The 14,607-nt window shown below is 51.8% G+C and overlaps 1 protein-coding gene across 1 annotated transcript; it reads left to right on the top strand.

The window, feature by feature from the left end:
* Window positions 1-125: 125 nt before the first annotated feature.
* On the top strand, window positions 126-9,486 carry LSS (lanosterol synthase (2,3-oxidosqualene-lanosterol cyclase)). The gene is given in 21 exon segments (XM_009891395.1): window positions 126-206; window positions 292-400; window positions 796-917; window positions 1,247-1,343; window positions 2,191-2,326; window positions 2,551-2,659; window positions 2,999-3,117; window positions 3,546-3,643; window positions 3,780-3,807; window positions 4,385-4,441; window positions 5,147-5,218; window positions 5,913-5,963; window positions 6,104-6,253; window positions 6,581-6,689; window positions 6,866-6,971; window positions 7,531-7,596; window positions 7,992-8,072; window positions 8,349-8,519; window positions 8,941-9,019; window positions 9,225-9,311; window positions 9,313-9,486. Coding segments are annotated over 21 exon segments (2,100 nt in total). The 5' UTR covers window positions 126-127.
* Window positions 9,487-14,607: the final 5,121 nt, after the last annotated feature.

The raw sequence follows: 14,607 nt of genomic DNA, 5'->3' as shown, positions 1-14,607 counted from the left end.
GGGGGGCGGACGGGTGACAGCGCCCGGGCCGAGGGGCAACCCAGGCTGAGGCGCTGTCACCCTGCAGGAAGAGGTGCTGCGGCCCTTGCCGGTGGCCAGCACGGCACGGGAGGCTGCTTGCAAGGGCATGCGGTTCTACGCTGCCTTGCAGGCCGAGGACGGGCACTGGGCGGGCGACTATGGAGGGCCCCTCTTCCTCCTGCCAGGTAGGCCTCGTGGAGTGTCTTCCCTGAGAGGGGTGAATGTGTTGCTTTTGGCTTCGTGTAAGAGACAGCCTGTCTGATGTTCTAGGTCTCCTCATCACGTGCCACACTGTCAAGATCCAGCTGCCAGAAGGGTTTCGGAAAGAGATGGTGCGCTACCTGCGCTCTGTGCAGCTTCCGGATGGAGGCTGGGGCTTGTGAGTGGCAAAGATGCTTCTTTTAGTGATGGCACCTCCAAGGTCCAGCACTTGGAGCTACTGTCAAATCTGCCCAGGCTTGCGGAGTGGGATGGGGCAACTGTGATACCTCTGGGTGGTTGGACTTGCTTGTGTAGCACTCCAGGTGCACCTTTAGCCACAGACATGGCTGGAGCATCAAGTCTGACTGCATCTTCTCTGTGGCGCTATATCCCAAAGCATCACGTGTGACAGGGTAGTCCAGAGCAATATTTCTCCCTGGGTTAGTTGGTTCTCCCCTTTTCCACAGTCAGCCCTGGCATCCCACTTCACCCCAAAAGAGACAGCCATGTGCAGTGGGTTGTGTCTGGCTAATGCTGGCTAATGGTTATGCTGTCTCTGTATACACATGACAGGCATGTGGAAGACAAATCAACGGTGTTTGGCACAGCACTCAACTACATAGCCCTGAGGATCCTGGGGCTCGGACCAGATGACCCTGACATTGTGCGGGCCCGTGTCAACCTGCACAGCAAAGGTCAGCTCCATTGTGCCCAGCACAGCAGCTGTGGGCCTGGTATACTGGTGAGAGAGGTCTGGCTGGACCCGAGGGCTCTGTGGAACATGAGGGGCTGACAGGTAGCAGAGGAACTGTTGCTCTTGCTTGCCCTCAATGGCACCTGCATTTTCAATTAATGATGGGAAAGTGTTACATTTTTATACCATTGCCTGCTGGCCCTTTTTTGGGACACGTGTCCCAGCCTGAGTAGCATGCTCCCAAACATGAGGAGTGACCCTGCAATGGGGAAGAAAGCAAGGATCTGGCATGGTTGTGTTAACCCTGAAAGCTGATATCGCTCTCTGCAGGAGGTGCTGTGGGAATCCCTTCCTGGGGGAAGTTTTGGCTGGCTGTCTTGAATGTTTACAGCTGGGAAGGAATGAACACACTTCTCCCAGAGATGTGGTATGTGCTGCCCTTGATGTGGAGGTAGAGGGTGTTGTCAGTATTTCCATCAGCCTCAACCTGGAGCTGTCCCAGGCACTGGTGTTTGCTTTGATAACTCCAGCTATGGCCTGGAACTGGGGGGTGCTCAGGCTGCTTGTCAGCTGGGAGACCAGCAGCCAAAGCCAGCCAGTGCGTGGATAGCACTAAATGTTGCACTGAAGGGACATGTCAGAGCTCAGCCCTGTTAGCTTTACTCACAGAATCCCTGATACATCCATGCGGTCCCTACCTGCCACCAGTATCTTCTGCTCTTGTGGCCAGCCAGAACTGGGCTCTAGCAGGACAAGACAGCTATGCAAGGCTGATGACTCTAACTCTCACTTGTACCGTCTCCATGTACTCAGAGCGCTGCTGGGTGTCAGAGAGGGAAAGTGTATGACATTTTACCTGGCGGAAACCAGGGGCTGCACAGTACCAAGAGCTGCTGGTGCTTTGTCCTCGAATGTACTTAAATGTCAGTCTGGGCTCTCAAAGTCATGTGGGGAAGAGAGGGGCTCCTGAACTGACTTCTCCCCTTCCTCCTCTCTGAGCTCAGCATCCTGCCTGCCCTGTGGCAGCTGGGCCAGAAGCAGTGTCTGCTGGCCCTGGTGGGGAGGGAGCAGCCCTGTTGAGGAGGATCTGAACAGGGCCAAGCTGTGTGGATATTACCTTCTTTTCTCCTGCAGGTGTACCAGCAGCAGCAGGCCTGGTACAGGGAATAGGGAAAGTCATACCCTGCTCCGGGCATCGCTTTGTCAGCATATTTTCTCTCTGTGCTGCCCTTGTTCCTTGTTCCTCATAGTTGCACCTTCTCTGTTGCAAACAGGCTGCTTCCTACGTGGTTCCCAGCCCACCCGTCCCGGCTCTGGTGTCACTGCCGCCAAGTCTACCTCCCCATGAGCTACTGTTATGCCAGGCGTCTGTCAGCAGAAGAGGACGAGCTTGTACGAAGCTTGCGGCAGGTAAGGAGCTGACCCTAGCAGGGCTCCCTGACAAGGATCCATGGGTGCCTGACCACCTGCTGTGCCAGCCATGTCCCTGTGGGCCAGCCTCTGGCTTGTGGAGTGATAGCTGTCATAGCCACACAGTCTCTGTCCAGGCAGCAGAGCCAAATTCCAGCAGTAAGCTTCTTCTTGGTGCTTGCTCCCAGATTGCCAGGCTGATGCCCTTTGTTGTCTTGTGTCAGGAGCTGTACGTGGAAGACTACGCCAGCATAGACTGGCCAGCCCAGAGGAACAATGTGGCTGCCTGTGATGTGTACACCCCGCACAGCTGGCTGCTGGGAGTTGCCTATAGTGAGTGTGGTGTTGGCTGGGGTGGGAGGGCCCTTGACATGAGCCGGTGGTGGTGGAACTGAAGCTCCTTGTACCATGGGGGCTCTTTAGGGTCTACTGCCAGCTACTGGTGTATGCCCTGGAGCTGGGATGGAGACATGGATTGTGTGATCATTGGGCTTCCCCCTCCCTGAGAGCAGCAGAACCTTGTGCCCTGGTCCTTGGGCCACTCTGGGGCAGTGCAGTTCCCACGCTTTCCTTCACTGGTCATCACGTGAGCTGTGCTGCAGCCTGCCACAGCAAGTGAATCTGGCCACACGGGGTGGATTTTTCATTGCATGTCCCATTCTTCTCCTGTAGCCATCATGAATGTGTACGAAGCCCACCACAGCACCCACCTGCGGCAGCGAGCCATCACAGAGCTGTACGACCACATCAAAGCTGATGACAGATTTACCAAGTGCATCAGCATTGGGCCGGTAGGACACTTACTGTCAATCCTTTAAAAATATTGCCCTTTGCTCTTTAGGGACCAGCTTGTGGCCCCCCAACCCTTTGCAGTTGTGGCACGTAACCATAATCACCAGATCTTGCTCAGGCACAACTCCTGCTTCTCCTAATGCTCAAGAGCTTAATGCTAACAGGGCAAAGAAGATGCAGAGGGTGTGGGGACAGCCCTGGCCTTGGTGAGAGGTACCTCTCCTTGTGGTCCAGGGAAATGATCTGAGGGGAAGCTCTGGAGTAATCTCACGGCACCTGCCTCAGTAATTCAGCTATGCCACAGATGGAGCTGCCGGGATTAAGCCCGGGACCACCTCTGGATGGCTTTGTGCTGGGTGGGATTGATATATGACTCTGGGACTGGAAGATGATGTATCCAGACCAGTAACAGTGCTGCTCTCCGCAGATTTCCAAGACAATCAACATGCTGGTTCGCTGGTTCGTGGATGGGAAGAATTCCCCAGCTTTTCAGGAGCATGTTTCCAGGATCCCCGACTATCTCTGGTAAGGGCCGAGTGTGGGCTACCTGGCACAGCAAAGGGCTCTGATTCCTCTAGAGTGAGCACACCATGGCTCTCAGTCTGCTTCCTGGCACTCTTGCTGTGCCTGTGCTGCAGCACTGTGCTCTCTCCTTCCACAGGCTGGGCCTCGACGGCATGAAGATGCAGGTGAAGTGCTGTAGGAGTTCAGCTGTGACTGAGAGGGACCCTGATATGTTAGGGCAGCCTGTGGAATAATGGGCTTGTTTACCCTGGGCCTGAGCTCCTGTCATCTCACCTTTGGTGCCTGGTGGCCTTGTCTGTCTCACTGCCACTTCCCCTGGCTGTGCCAGGAGTGAGTAGTGTCCATCCTACTAGTTTGCCTCTCTGTGGCTGTGAGCTGAGGGGGCAGCTCTAGGCCTCCATCCCCACAGGTCCTGGAGCCCCATGGGTCCCTGATACTGTATGTGGACTGAGCTGTGCTTCTCTCATAGTCATTGTGTCCCTCTGCTCCTTATCGCTAGCCACCTATCCTGTCTTGGCTGTGCACAGAGCAGGCTGAAGCAACTGTCTCATTTCCTATCCCCTTACTGTCCCTGACCTGCTGCTCCCCTCTATGCCAGCACAACAGCCATGGTGCTGGGTGACATAAAACTGAGAAACAAGGCAGAGGGAGCTAGTGGGGGATGTGCTGTCCCATAGACCCCACAGCTAGGTCAGGCTGCTGCCAGCACCTGCCCCTCACTGTCTGCTTTCTCTCTTCCAGGGCACAAATGGATCCCAGCTCTGGGATACTGCCTTTGCCATCCAAGCCTTCTTGGAGGTATTGCACTCCTCAGTACTACATGCTGCCTTAGGAAAATGGTCTCTCCTGGCACGTCCCTGAATACCAGCAGCTCCTACTGTGTAACCCCTCAGACCTCTGCTGTGCCAATTGTGGCATTGCATCATATGACTGAGCCAGGCAAACACACATCTTCTGAGACCTCACCTCAGCCGTGGTAGGCGGGGTGCCTAGCACAGCTGGTACAGCCCATCTTTGCCAGCTGCTTTTGAAGCAGGAGCCATAATGCCAGCTGAGTGGGTCAGGTTAGACTTCCCAGTTGCTGCAGTCTTGTGGTAAAACTCTGGCTCTTCCTCCTTGCTCTGCTTGGCCCCAGAGCATTGCAGGGCAGGGACAGTGTGCAGGTCTCCTGCTTTGCTGCATTGGGGCAGAGATACTGTGGTGGGCATGCTTTTTGGAGAGTGGTGTGATTGCCCTCGTAAGCCCCTAACATGGTCATGCAAATATCTCTCTCAGTGATGCTGGTAACAGTTGTTGGTTCAGTTCTCACTGTAGAGGTTTGTAATGGAAACAGTAAATGAAGTATGAATACAAACCTACAGAAAGGGCTAAATGAAGGGCCAGACATTAATGGCGCCTAGATCAGCAGGTCAGCAATGTCCCAGCACATCCTCTTCTTCTTGAGGGTCATGTTTGGTGGATACAATTCCTTACTGACTGCTAACTGTTCACTTCTGTTTCTAGGCAGAAGCCCAGAAGATGCCTGAATTCACATCCTGCCTCCAAAATGCCTATGAGTTCCTCCGGTTTACCCAGGTAAGCAGAGCCAGTTGGTGGTGTCTTTCACATGCTGGCTGTGTAGACTTGGCAGCTTCTCAGAGCCCTCTTGGATGCGTCTATTGCCTTTCTAAGAGGTACTAGCAAAGTCCTCAGGACAGCCTCCTGTTTTCTCCTCCTTGTTGCTGGGAGCCATCTTTGCAGCTTGGAGAAGGCCTTGGCCAGGCCCAGAGATGTTGGGTTGGCTGCCTGGGCTAAGAGAGGCTGGAAAACTGAGAGCTTAGGCTTCTTTGCCCTTCATCCTGTCTGGTGCCAACACATTTGAGGCACCCTTCTGGGAAACCCAGGCTCCTTGACTAATGACTGCATGAGCTTAGCTCCTGCTGTCCAGGCCAGTGGCTCAAGGTGGGGGTCACCATCACCAGCAGCTTGGTGCAGATGCAGTCATAGGTATTGCTTATGGTGCTGTCAATGGGAGCATTGAAAGCAGATGGGTCCCTGGCAGGAAAGCATCCAAAGAAGGGACTTAGCAACACTTGCTGAAACCAGGCCAAAATGTGATTTTACTTCAGCCCTCCCTGTTCCAGATCCGATCTGTTTCCTTGTCTGCCTCCCTCTATAAAAGACAGGTGTTACCCAGTCCCACACGGTTCTGCATCTCCAATGGTTTCAGCCCCTGGTCCTGGAGTAAGGCACCTCCAGCCTGCCCTCACTTGTTTCTTGTCTCCTGCAGATCCCAGAGAACCCACCAGACTACCAGAAATATTATCGCCATCTGAACAAGGTATGATGGCTGGAACTGGTCTCTGAAGGACACGCAAATGGGGCAGGAATTTGGCCAGAGGGGATGGGAAGGAGGGGCAGCACCTCCTCCCTTACATGAACAGAACAGGACAGTGCTGAGCCCTCCTGACCCCTTTCCAGGGTGGCTTCCCCTTCAGCACTCGAGACTGTGGTTGGATCGTGGCAGACTGCACAGCAGAGGGGCTGAAGTCAGTTATGCTGCTTCAGGAGAAGTGCCCCTTCATAGCCAAGCTTGTCCCTCCTGAGCGCCTCTTTGATGCTGTGAATGTGGTAAGTACTTCAAAAATTAGGGCCAAGGGAAATGCAGACAGCTAATCAAGCTAAAATCAGAGAAGTCAGGGCCTCATATGTTGTTAGATCTGGTATTACTAAGCTAGTACAAGGCCTGTGGCCTGGTATGGCAACACCATATTTACTGTGACATAACGTAATGTGACGGTCCAGATTGGGCAAGCCTGTCAATGTGGTTTGGGACCTGTTTATCTGCCAGCCCCATGGACTTGTGTGTCTGACTTTGTCCTCATGCCTGGCTTGAGGCCAAAGTGGGGTGGTACTGCCTGTTAGCCAGTCCCAACCACTCTCTGCTTGTCTGGGCAGTTGCTGAGCATGAGAAACTCGGATGGAGGCTTTGCCACATATGAAACCAAGCGAGGCGGCCACTTACTGGAACTGCTGACCCCGTCAGAGGTGTTTGGGAAGGGGAGCTGTGTGGGGCTGGTCATCCTGTCCCCTGTGGACTGGCCTCACCGTGCCCAGTGGGTGCATGGTTTTGCCCCAGGTCCCTCTGTGGGATAACTGTGGCCTGGGTCCAAGGGAGAGCGTGTGGCTCGGAGGCTTCCCAGCAGAGGGACTGTTGCAGTGATACTCTTCAACTGCTGGCAGGTGACATCATGATCGACTACACCTATGTGGAGTGCACGTCGGCTGTCATGCAGGCACTGAGACACTTCCACGATCAGTTCCCTGAGCACAGAGCCCCAGAGATCAGGTGAGGCACTGAGATAAGAGTAAGGTAGGGGAGAAGGCAGATGACAATGTCACATGCTGCCTGCCATGGCCTCTGTTAGCACAGCCCTTGCTGAGCCTTGTCAGGGCTCTGACCTGAACCTCTGCATTGGGATGGAGCAGCCCTTGCAGTGGCCCTTGGTGTGGGCACAGCTGGGATGCTGGTGACTTCTCCAAACCAGAGCCCCTGCAAGAGGCTGGGGCCCAGCCTTCTCAAGGAACCAGACATTGGATGTTTGGGATCAGGCTGGGGGAAATTGGTGGAGATCTGCCTACCTCTTGACTTAGCAGTTGCCTTGATCTTGCAGCCAGTTGTAGGTTGGATCCCCTGCTTGTGTGCTGGCATAAGGCAGCAAAGCACCCAAGTGGTACATGATTTGACTGAGATACTGAACACCGTGGCTGCCTGTCTGCATGCTCTTGCCTCTTGAGCCCTCTAGTAACAGGACTCAGGAAAGCCTCAGAGGGACTGATGGATGCTTCTGATGAAGCAGCCACTGAGTTTGAGCTGCTTCTGAAGTGGGTGTCTTTTTCCTGACCAGGGAGACTCTGCAGAAGGGCCTGGACTTCTGTCGCAAGAAGCAACGAGCTGATGGGTCATGGGAAGGGTAAGCAGTGTTCCTGGTGCCCAGTTTTCCCTGGCTGCCCCAGTATGAGAGGGACCATGATCACAAGCATTCTGTGGGAAGGGCAAGTAGGGGCTGAGCCTTCTCTAGCTCCTGTGCTTTCCTCTCCTTTCCCTCCAGCCCAGGCGGAGGAGGCAGGTCATGCATTGCACAAGACCCAGGCAACCCCTGGGGGCTAGGGTGGCCCCAGCTCCTCTGGTCCCAGAGTGTCTGCTAACCCTGAGTGAGCTGGGAGCAGGTGCATGGCTGCACCATAGGGGAAGGCAGGCTGCAGCTCTGTGCCTGGTTCTGCTCTTGCTGTGAACATGGAGATGTTGCAGCCTGCCTCTACCTGGGGCCTTGCACCCCTGACAGTACCAGTCTCCCCTTCCTCCTAGGAGCTGGGGGGTTTGTTTCACCTATGGTACCTGGTTTGGTCTGGAGGCATTCGCCAGTATGCAGCACACATATCAGGACAGGTGAGAAGGAGCTATCCGGTTCCCTTGCCCCTACCTACCTCTTGGGCCGGGGTAAGACTCTGTGGTGGGGCTGGGTGGATGCCCTGGCTGTGCATGAGGTCTCCTGCCCCAGGTATTGCCCCTCCCAAATCCTGTACCTGCAATATGACCAGGGCACTTGCTGCCTGAGCCTCAAACTCAGGGCAGTCCTGGCCATGGGCAGGGCAGAGCATAGCTCCTGTTTGCAGCTGGGAAACATGGGCATGCCCTGTCTGATTCTCTGCCCCATCCTTGCAGGGCTGCATGCCGAGAGGTGGCCCAGGCCTGCCAGTTCCTCATCTCCAAGCAGATGGCAGATGGCGGGTGGGGAGAGGACTTCGAGTCATGCGAGCAGCGCACGTACGTGGAGAGTGCCATGTCGCAGATCCACAACACATGTTGGGCCCTGCTGGGGCTCATGGCTGTCAGGTAGGAGCAGCCCTCGCCTCTTAAGCTGTCACCTGGCCCTGAGTGCTCAGTGAGATGGGAAATGCAGGCTGGGCTGGCACAGGCCTTGGGCCTGGCTGGTGTGGGCCATGCCATGTTTGTTTGTGACCTGGTTGGTCACAAGCCTCCTGCAATGAGGGACTGGCCTGTGCAGTGTTTCATGGGCCAGCGAGGCTGGGTGAGGGGGAACTAGGACAAAGCAAAGGTCTGGATCACAACTACAGGCCTCCAGCCCAGGAAAATGCTATGAGTGTCTGGTGTAGGGTTGTGAAGGGCCTTCCCAAAGCACCCAGCGTGCCTGGGACAAGCTCAGGGCAGCCTGGAGGTGATTGAATTTCCTAAGCACATGGATGGGGGTTTGCAGTTTGGACAAGAGTGCTCACATCTCCCTCGTGGTTTGCAGGTACCCTGACATCAACGTACTGGAAAGGGGCATCAAAGTGTTGATTGATAAGCAGCTGCCCAACGGGGACTGGCCTCAGGTACATCTTTCCAAGGGGTTCCCTGGTGTTGCACATCCTGGGCACAGTGCAGCCATTGCAATGGTGTGCTTTCCCTTACCTGGAAGGGAAGTCACACGTGGCTTTTGGTGGGGTACTTCAGGAAGGCAATGAACTCAGCAATGCATCCTGGACACACTGTGGTTCCCTGTCACCCATAACATCTTGCTGTTTGTCTCTCTCTCAGGAGAATATTGCTGGGGTATTCAACAAATCATGTGCCATCAGTTACACTGCGTACCGCAATGTCTTCCCCATCTGGACGCTAGGGCGTTTCTGCCGGCTTCATCCCAACAGCCCTCTTGCTGGGCAACTGCAATCCAGATCCTCAGCTGGGGCAGGGAAGACCATGCAGGAGGCCTTGTCTGCCTGAACGTGGACCATTGCAGATGCCATGGCCTCTAACTTGTCTTAGATATTGGGTCCACGGGGGGGTGTTTCCTGCATAGGATATCTCAGTGCTGATCTTAACACATGGACTGCTGCATCTACCAGGGAGGAGTGCTGCCTTGGTGCTGCAGAGTCTCTGCTTTCTGATGAACCTCTACTAAAAATCCACTTTTAAAGGTTTTTCCCAGGTATATCCTCTCTCACAGAAAGGGGAGTGAAGTGCCTTTTCAGACCAGTCTGGTGATCTGAGAAGAGAAAGCTGCCAAGCTGTGTTTTATTACACATCTAGACAGACTCTCTAATCCTGGGTAGAGCAAGGCTGCCTTTATATTCCCCTCATGCTGTCCAGGTTGGCTTTCTGCAGCACGAGTGTGGGATTTGGGGCCTCCCCTGTGTCCAACATCGTGATGGGGTGCACTGCACAATCCCTGCTGAGCTAGCCTCTGTGCTGTGGGTGCTGGTGACTGCCTTTGAAGTGCTCTCTGCTCTGGAGCCTGTGCTGGGAGGGGAAGGGCACCTGTCCTCCTTCAGAAAGATGGGAAAGAGGAGTGCTTCCCTCAGTTTCCTTACCGTTCTGTCCCCTAGCTGGTGCCACCTGGCTTCCCAGAGCCTCACAAGTAAAGTCACCAGCATCATTCCCACTTTGAAAAAGGGGAAACTGAAGCAGAAGCACTGAGGTGGCAAGTGTCAGGACACAGCCTGGATCCCTGGGCTCCAGCCTTCCCCCAGCACTGCAGATGCCTCTATTCAGGCTATGGTGCATTTGGGCATTCACACTTCATTGTCAGAGTTGGAAGTCACATTGACTGACAGGTTAATAAACTGCTAATGGTGTTGCAAGTGGAACTTAATCGTGTGTTGGTCTCCTTATGGTCTGCCCCAGTGTGTGTCCCAAGCACAGGGGAGCTTGCATAGCAGCATCCTGTAACCTGCCTTGGGTCACCTGTCCCCAGTGGTATAGGCAACATCTCCACCAACAAGCAAGCCATGCTTGGAGCCTGTGCCTGCTTTTCCCTCCTCCAATGCCTTTGGCCCCAGAAAAATATAATCAAGGAAGCAGCTGACTAAAGGGGAACGATCATTTCCCTCTACCTGCTGCTTACACTCAAGCAAGTAAGCCCAGTGTGCAGTTGACTGCACTCTCTTGGACTCATTGCCCACCAGGATTCCCAATCCATTTTTGCAAAGCCGTTCCCCAGCCATCTCACCAGCTGGCTGCACGGGGTTATTCCATCGTAGGGGCAAAATATTGTATTTGCCTGGGTCTAACTTCATAGAAGAACTGTAGAATCATAGACGTTCCTGTTGAACCCGTTTCTCCAGCCTCTGGGAGGCAGCTCCTCTCTGTACCATATCCTCCACCTTCTCAGACTGGTAGGGTCTACAGACTTGCTGAGCATGCACTTCTTCCCCTTGCCCGGGTTGTTGGCTAGAAAATCTTATTTAAGCACACTCAACTTGGGTTGTTTTGACAGCCCTGTTTGCCTTTTCCAAATTCTGGACCCCTTTACACCTGTCTGTGATACTACTCTGCATTTAAATCATCTCCATATTCTCCATTACAAGCAGGAAGAGGGTTTTGTTGTAGTTTTGATTTTGTTTTATTTTTAAATCATTGTAGGGGAACTTGACAAAAGCAGTCAACAGGTTATTGTAAGTTTGGTTCTTTTCTTTTATTGTGTACAGTTTCTTGATACCTAATGCTCCAAGCAACATCGTGTCCCTAGGAGTGCTGCAAAGAAGCTGTTTTATCACTAAAATACCATTTTCATTATAAATATTTTGGTTGGTAATGGGCCAAACAAGTTCAGAGTTGGCTGGGAGCTTCTCATCTCCCCAGTCATGGTCTTCCAACACAGTGCTTTGGGGGTCCCAGCGCCCATCATTGGCATTGACAGAGGTGAAGGAAGTTTTAATTGTCTCCGCTTTATCTTCATCCCTATTTGTGAGGTGACTGGCCTCATCAAGCAGTGTTACCATGTTAGGGATGAAGACAGTCATTTGGGATTCAGGAGACATGATGTCAAACCCTGCTCCCCAGCAGCTCTACCTGGCCAGGCTGATCAGATCAGATCTTGGACAGATCTCAAAAGACACAGAAGTGCCTAATTCTCATGGAGTTCACAAGTCATCTGGATCCACAAATGCCTGTGGGGCTTTAGACCTAGTTTGTAAAGTAGGATTTAATGGCACTTTCTTATCCCCTGGCTTTGTCAAGACAGACAAGTCTTGGTTTGAGGTAAAAAACAGAACCAATTTTGGTCAGTAACTTCGCTTCTTAGCTGGGCCTCTCTAACAACTGAAATTAGCAGCATATTGTGCAGACAATGTTCACTCTCTCAGGGTGATAAGACCTATGTTTATAGCTGATGCCCAGCCATGGTATGCAGACAGGACCTTGCTTATACTTATTGCTATAACACCCAAGGCCAACCAACTTTGTTATTTGCCCCATTGGAGGGTCGGAAGCGGAAAAGCATAGTGGGGTCCCACCTGCAAGGAGGAGCGGACAGGACAGGTGCCCCAAAACTGACCAACAAGGGTATTCTATCCCATCTGCCTCATGCTCAGTATAAAGGCTGAGGGATTGAAGGCTCTCTCTCTTCTTGCAATGGCCGACGTCTGAGGAGGACTCTGTTCATCTGCCTGCGATCCCGATCCGGAATGCAGATCCGGAATCCAGTTCCCATCCGTCGCTGAGTCCAGCCTGGGACTGCCCCAGTGCCAGCCGGTGTCGTGATTGTCATCTCGGGAGCTTGATACGGTTTTGTATTTATTTCATTATTTCTTTTCTTATTTTATTATTAATATTTCATTAAAGTAGTTTAGTTCCTTCTAAACTCGTAAGTCTCTTTTTCCTCCTCTGCCCCTCTCTCTGAAGAGGGGTAGAGGAGAGCATCTGTCGGTCCCATCTGGGGTCCTCCAGGTCCCCAGTAGCCGATTTGGCCTAAACCACGACAAGGGACAAAGACCAAAAAAGTCACCATGACAATCCAGAAGTTTGATACTTAAGTAATAGTTCTCTTATACTGGTAGTTGAGTAGTACTTTTTTCATGCTGTCGTCAGTTATTTTTGCATGTGGAGTTAGTTTGCAGTTTTCATACAGCTGCTGTAGTTGCCCTTGAACCAATTTCCAAAATAGTTCTCATCAGTTTAAAAAAGAGACTTTTTCTATCAGGGGTTAGGAAGCTGGACCTGTCGCTTCTTCAGGTCAATGGCAGTCAGCTTTTCCAGCAACGTGACCATGTCCTTGCCACGAACAGAACCAACATATCTTGCTCTAAAACTAATTTGGTTTCTATGTTGAGTGCAAGACTGTAATTGTGATTCCTAAATAGAGTGTGAAAGCTGTTTCCTATGCCTGAGGTAAAGGCCATATTAATGGATTTTAGGTCTTTATGGTGTCGGTTAGTGTTTTAAAGCTGTCCTAGACACTCCTGTAGTTTGAAGCCTCTTGGCCACCAGCTCAGTTTTTCATGTGTCTGACAAGGAGATCATAGAATCATAGAATCAGAATTGTCTAGGTTGGAAGGGTCTTTTAAGATCATTGAGTCCAGCCATCAACCTAACACTGCCAAAACCACCACTAAACCACCTAAGCACTACATCTACCCGTCTTTTAAATACCTCTAGGGATGGCAACTCCACCAGTTCCCTGGGCAGCCTGTTCCAATGGCTTAACAACTGTGAAGAAATTTTTCCTAATAATCAATCTAAACCTACCCTGGTGTAACTTGGGGCTGTTTCCTCTTGCCCTATCACTTGTTACTAGTGAGAAGAGGTCGACCGCCACCTCTCTACAATCTCCTTTCAGGTAGTTGTAGAGAGCAATAAAGTCCCTGGTTGAGCTAGGACAGTGACATGACTTTGTTGAAATGACAATCCTGGGGCAGCTGGTATTTTAAAATCCAACTGCAAGGTACTCTAACGTGTCACGACTCAAAGGCCAGGCTACGCACAAGCTGGGAAACTTGGGTTTTCCAGTCTACCATTCAAATTCAGCATGCCAAAACTGGAACACATAAAAGTCACTGAGGTTTTCAGAGTATTAACTATCCTTCCATCATCTCTCCCACCCCAAGAAACCAGAATGCCCATCTTAGGATAACTGTGTGATGATAATTTCTTAGTATAATTTCTACATAGGAATAGCTGAGGTAAACAACAGCACTCACAAAAGAGCAGATGGCAGAGCTGATAGCCCTAGCAGTTCATCTTTCTACCTCCAGGGACCCCTGTTTTTTGCGGGGGGGAACTTTAGGACTACCTTGTGCAAGGTTGCCATCTTCTCTTTCATTTACAAAAAAAAAATTAAGCTACATTTGAATGTTCACTAATTTCCTCCTTTTTTGCTTATCAATTGTTCCCAGCCATAGCTGGTATCATATATTTCTTTTTGCACTTCTTTCACTTACTATCACAGGCCAAGAAAATTTGCGCAAGGTGAACATCCTGGGAGAACTAGGTAAAAATGGAGTGGTTTTGTTCTTAAATTTTAACACCACCAGCAGCAGTATTATTTTTGTGCGTGTAAATTTTGGGACATCCACCTAGTACCCTGCTGGGAGATGAGGCCAGAGGAGTGCTCAAGTCACATTGCCTCCCAGCCTCTACCCTTGGACAAGAAGGAAACGTGCCTTTCCCCAGCCTGGGTTAGTACAGAGGAAAAGAGCAGGGCTGGGGCTCTTTGGGTGCTCAAGTGGGGTTGAACGGTGCCCAGCAAGGGCTGGATGAGCTGCCATGTGTGTGGCAGCGTGCATCATCCCAACTCCCATCACCATGCTGTCCAGAAACACAGGGGAACTGGTCCATAAGAGCTGGCACAGCACCATGGCACAAGGGGGTGAGGGGCCCTGCAGATGAGTGTCATGTCCTACTGCTACAAAATTAAGGACTCAAGTAAAAATTGGTGTTCAAGCTGTAAAAGTAATCACAGGCTGTGCCTGCACTTTGTTCTGTTTCAACCTTTGTGATTTTTTTGGCCCCTTCTTTTTAGAAATGCAGAAGAAAACATGAGACAGCATCACTACCCTGGGTCTCATGAGAACAGTGGATTTTAGCAGAGAGGCAACATCTCTGGTGTCCTGTTTAAATTTTTGACAAACTTTGACATCATTTGGATGCATCTGCTTTAAACTCTTGGGTAGTAACTGTGATGAAAGGAGGAAAATGTTTCTCA

The sequence above is a fragment of the Charadrius vociferus genome, unplaced genomic scaffold (genome assembly GCF_000708025.1).
Source record: "Charadrius vociferus isolate BGI_N301 unplaced genomic scaffold, ASM70802v2 scaffold69, whole genome shotgun sequence".
Classification (NCBI taxonomy): domain Eukaryota; kingdom Metazoa; phylum Chordata; class Aves; order Charadriiformes; family Charadriidae; genus Charadrius; species Charadrius vociferus.
This window is presented reverse-complemented; position numbering and strand designations above follow the sequence as displayed.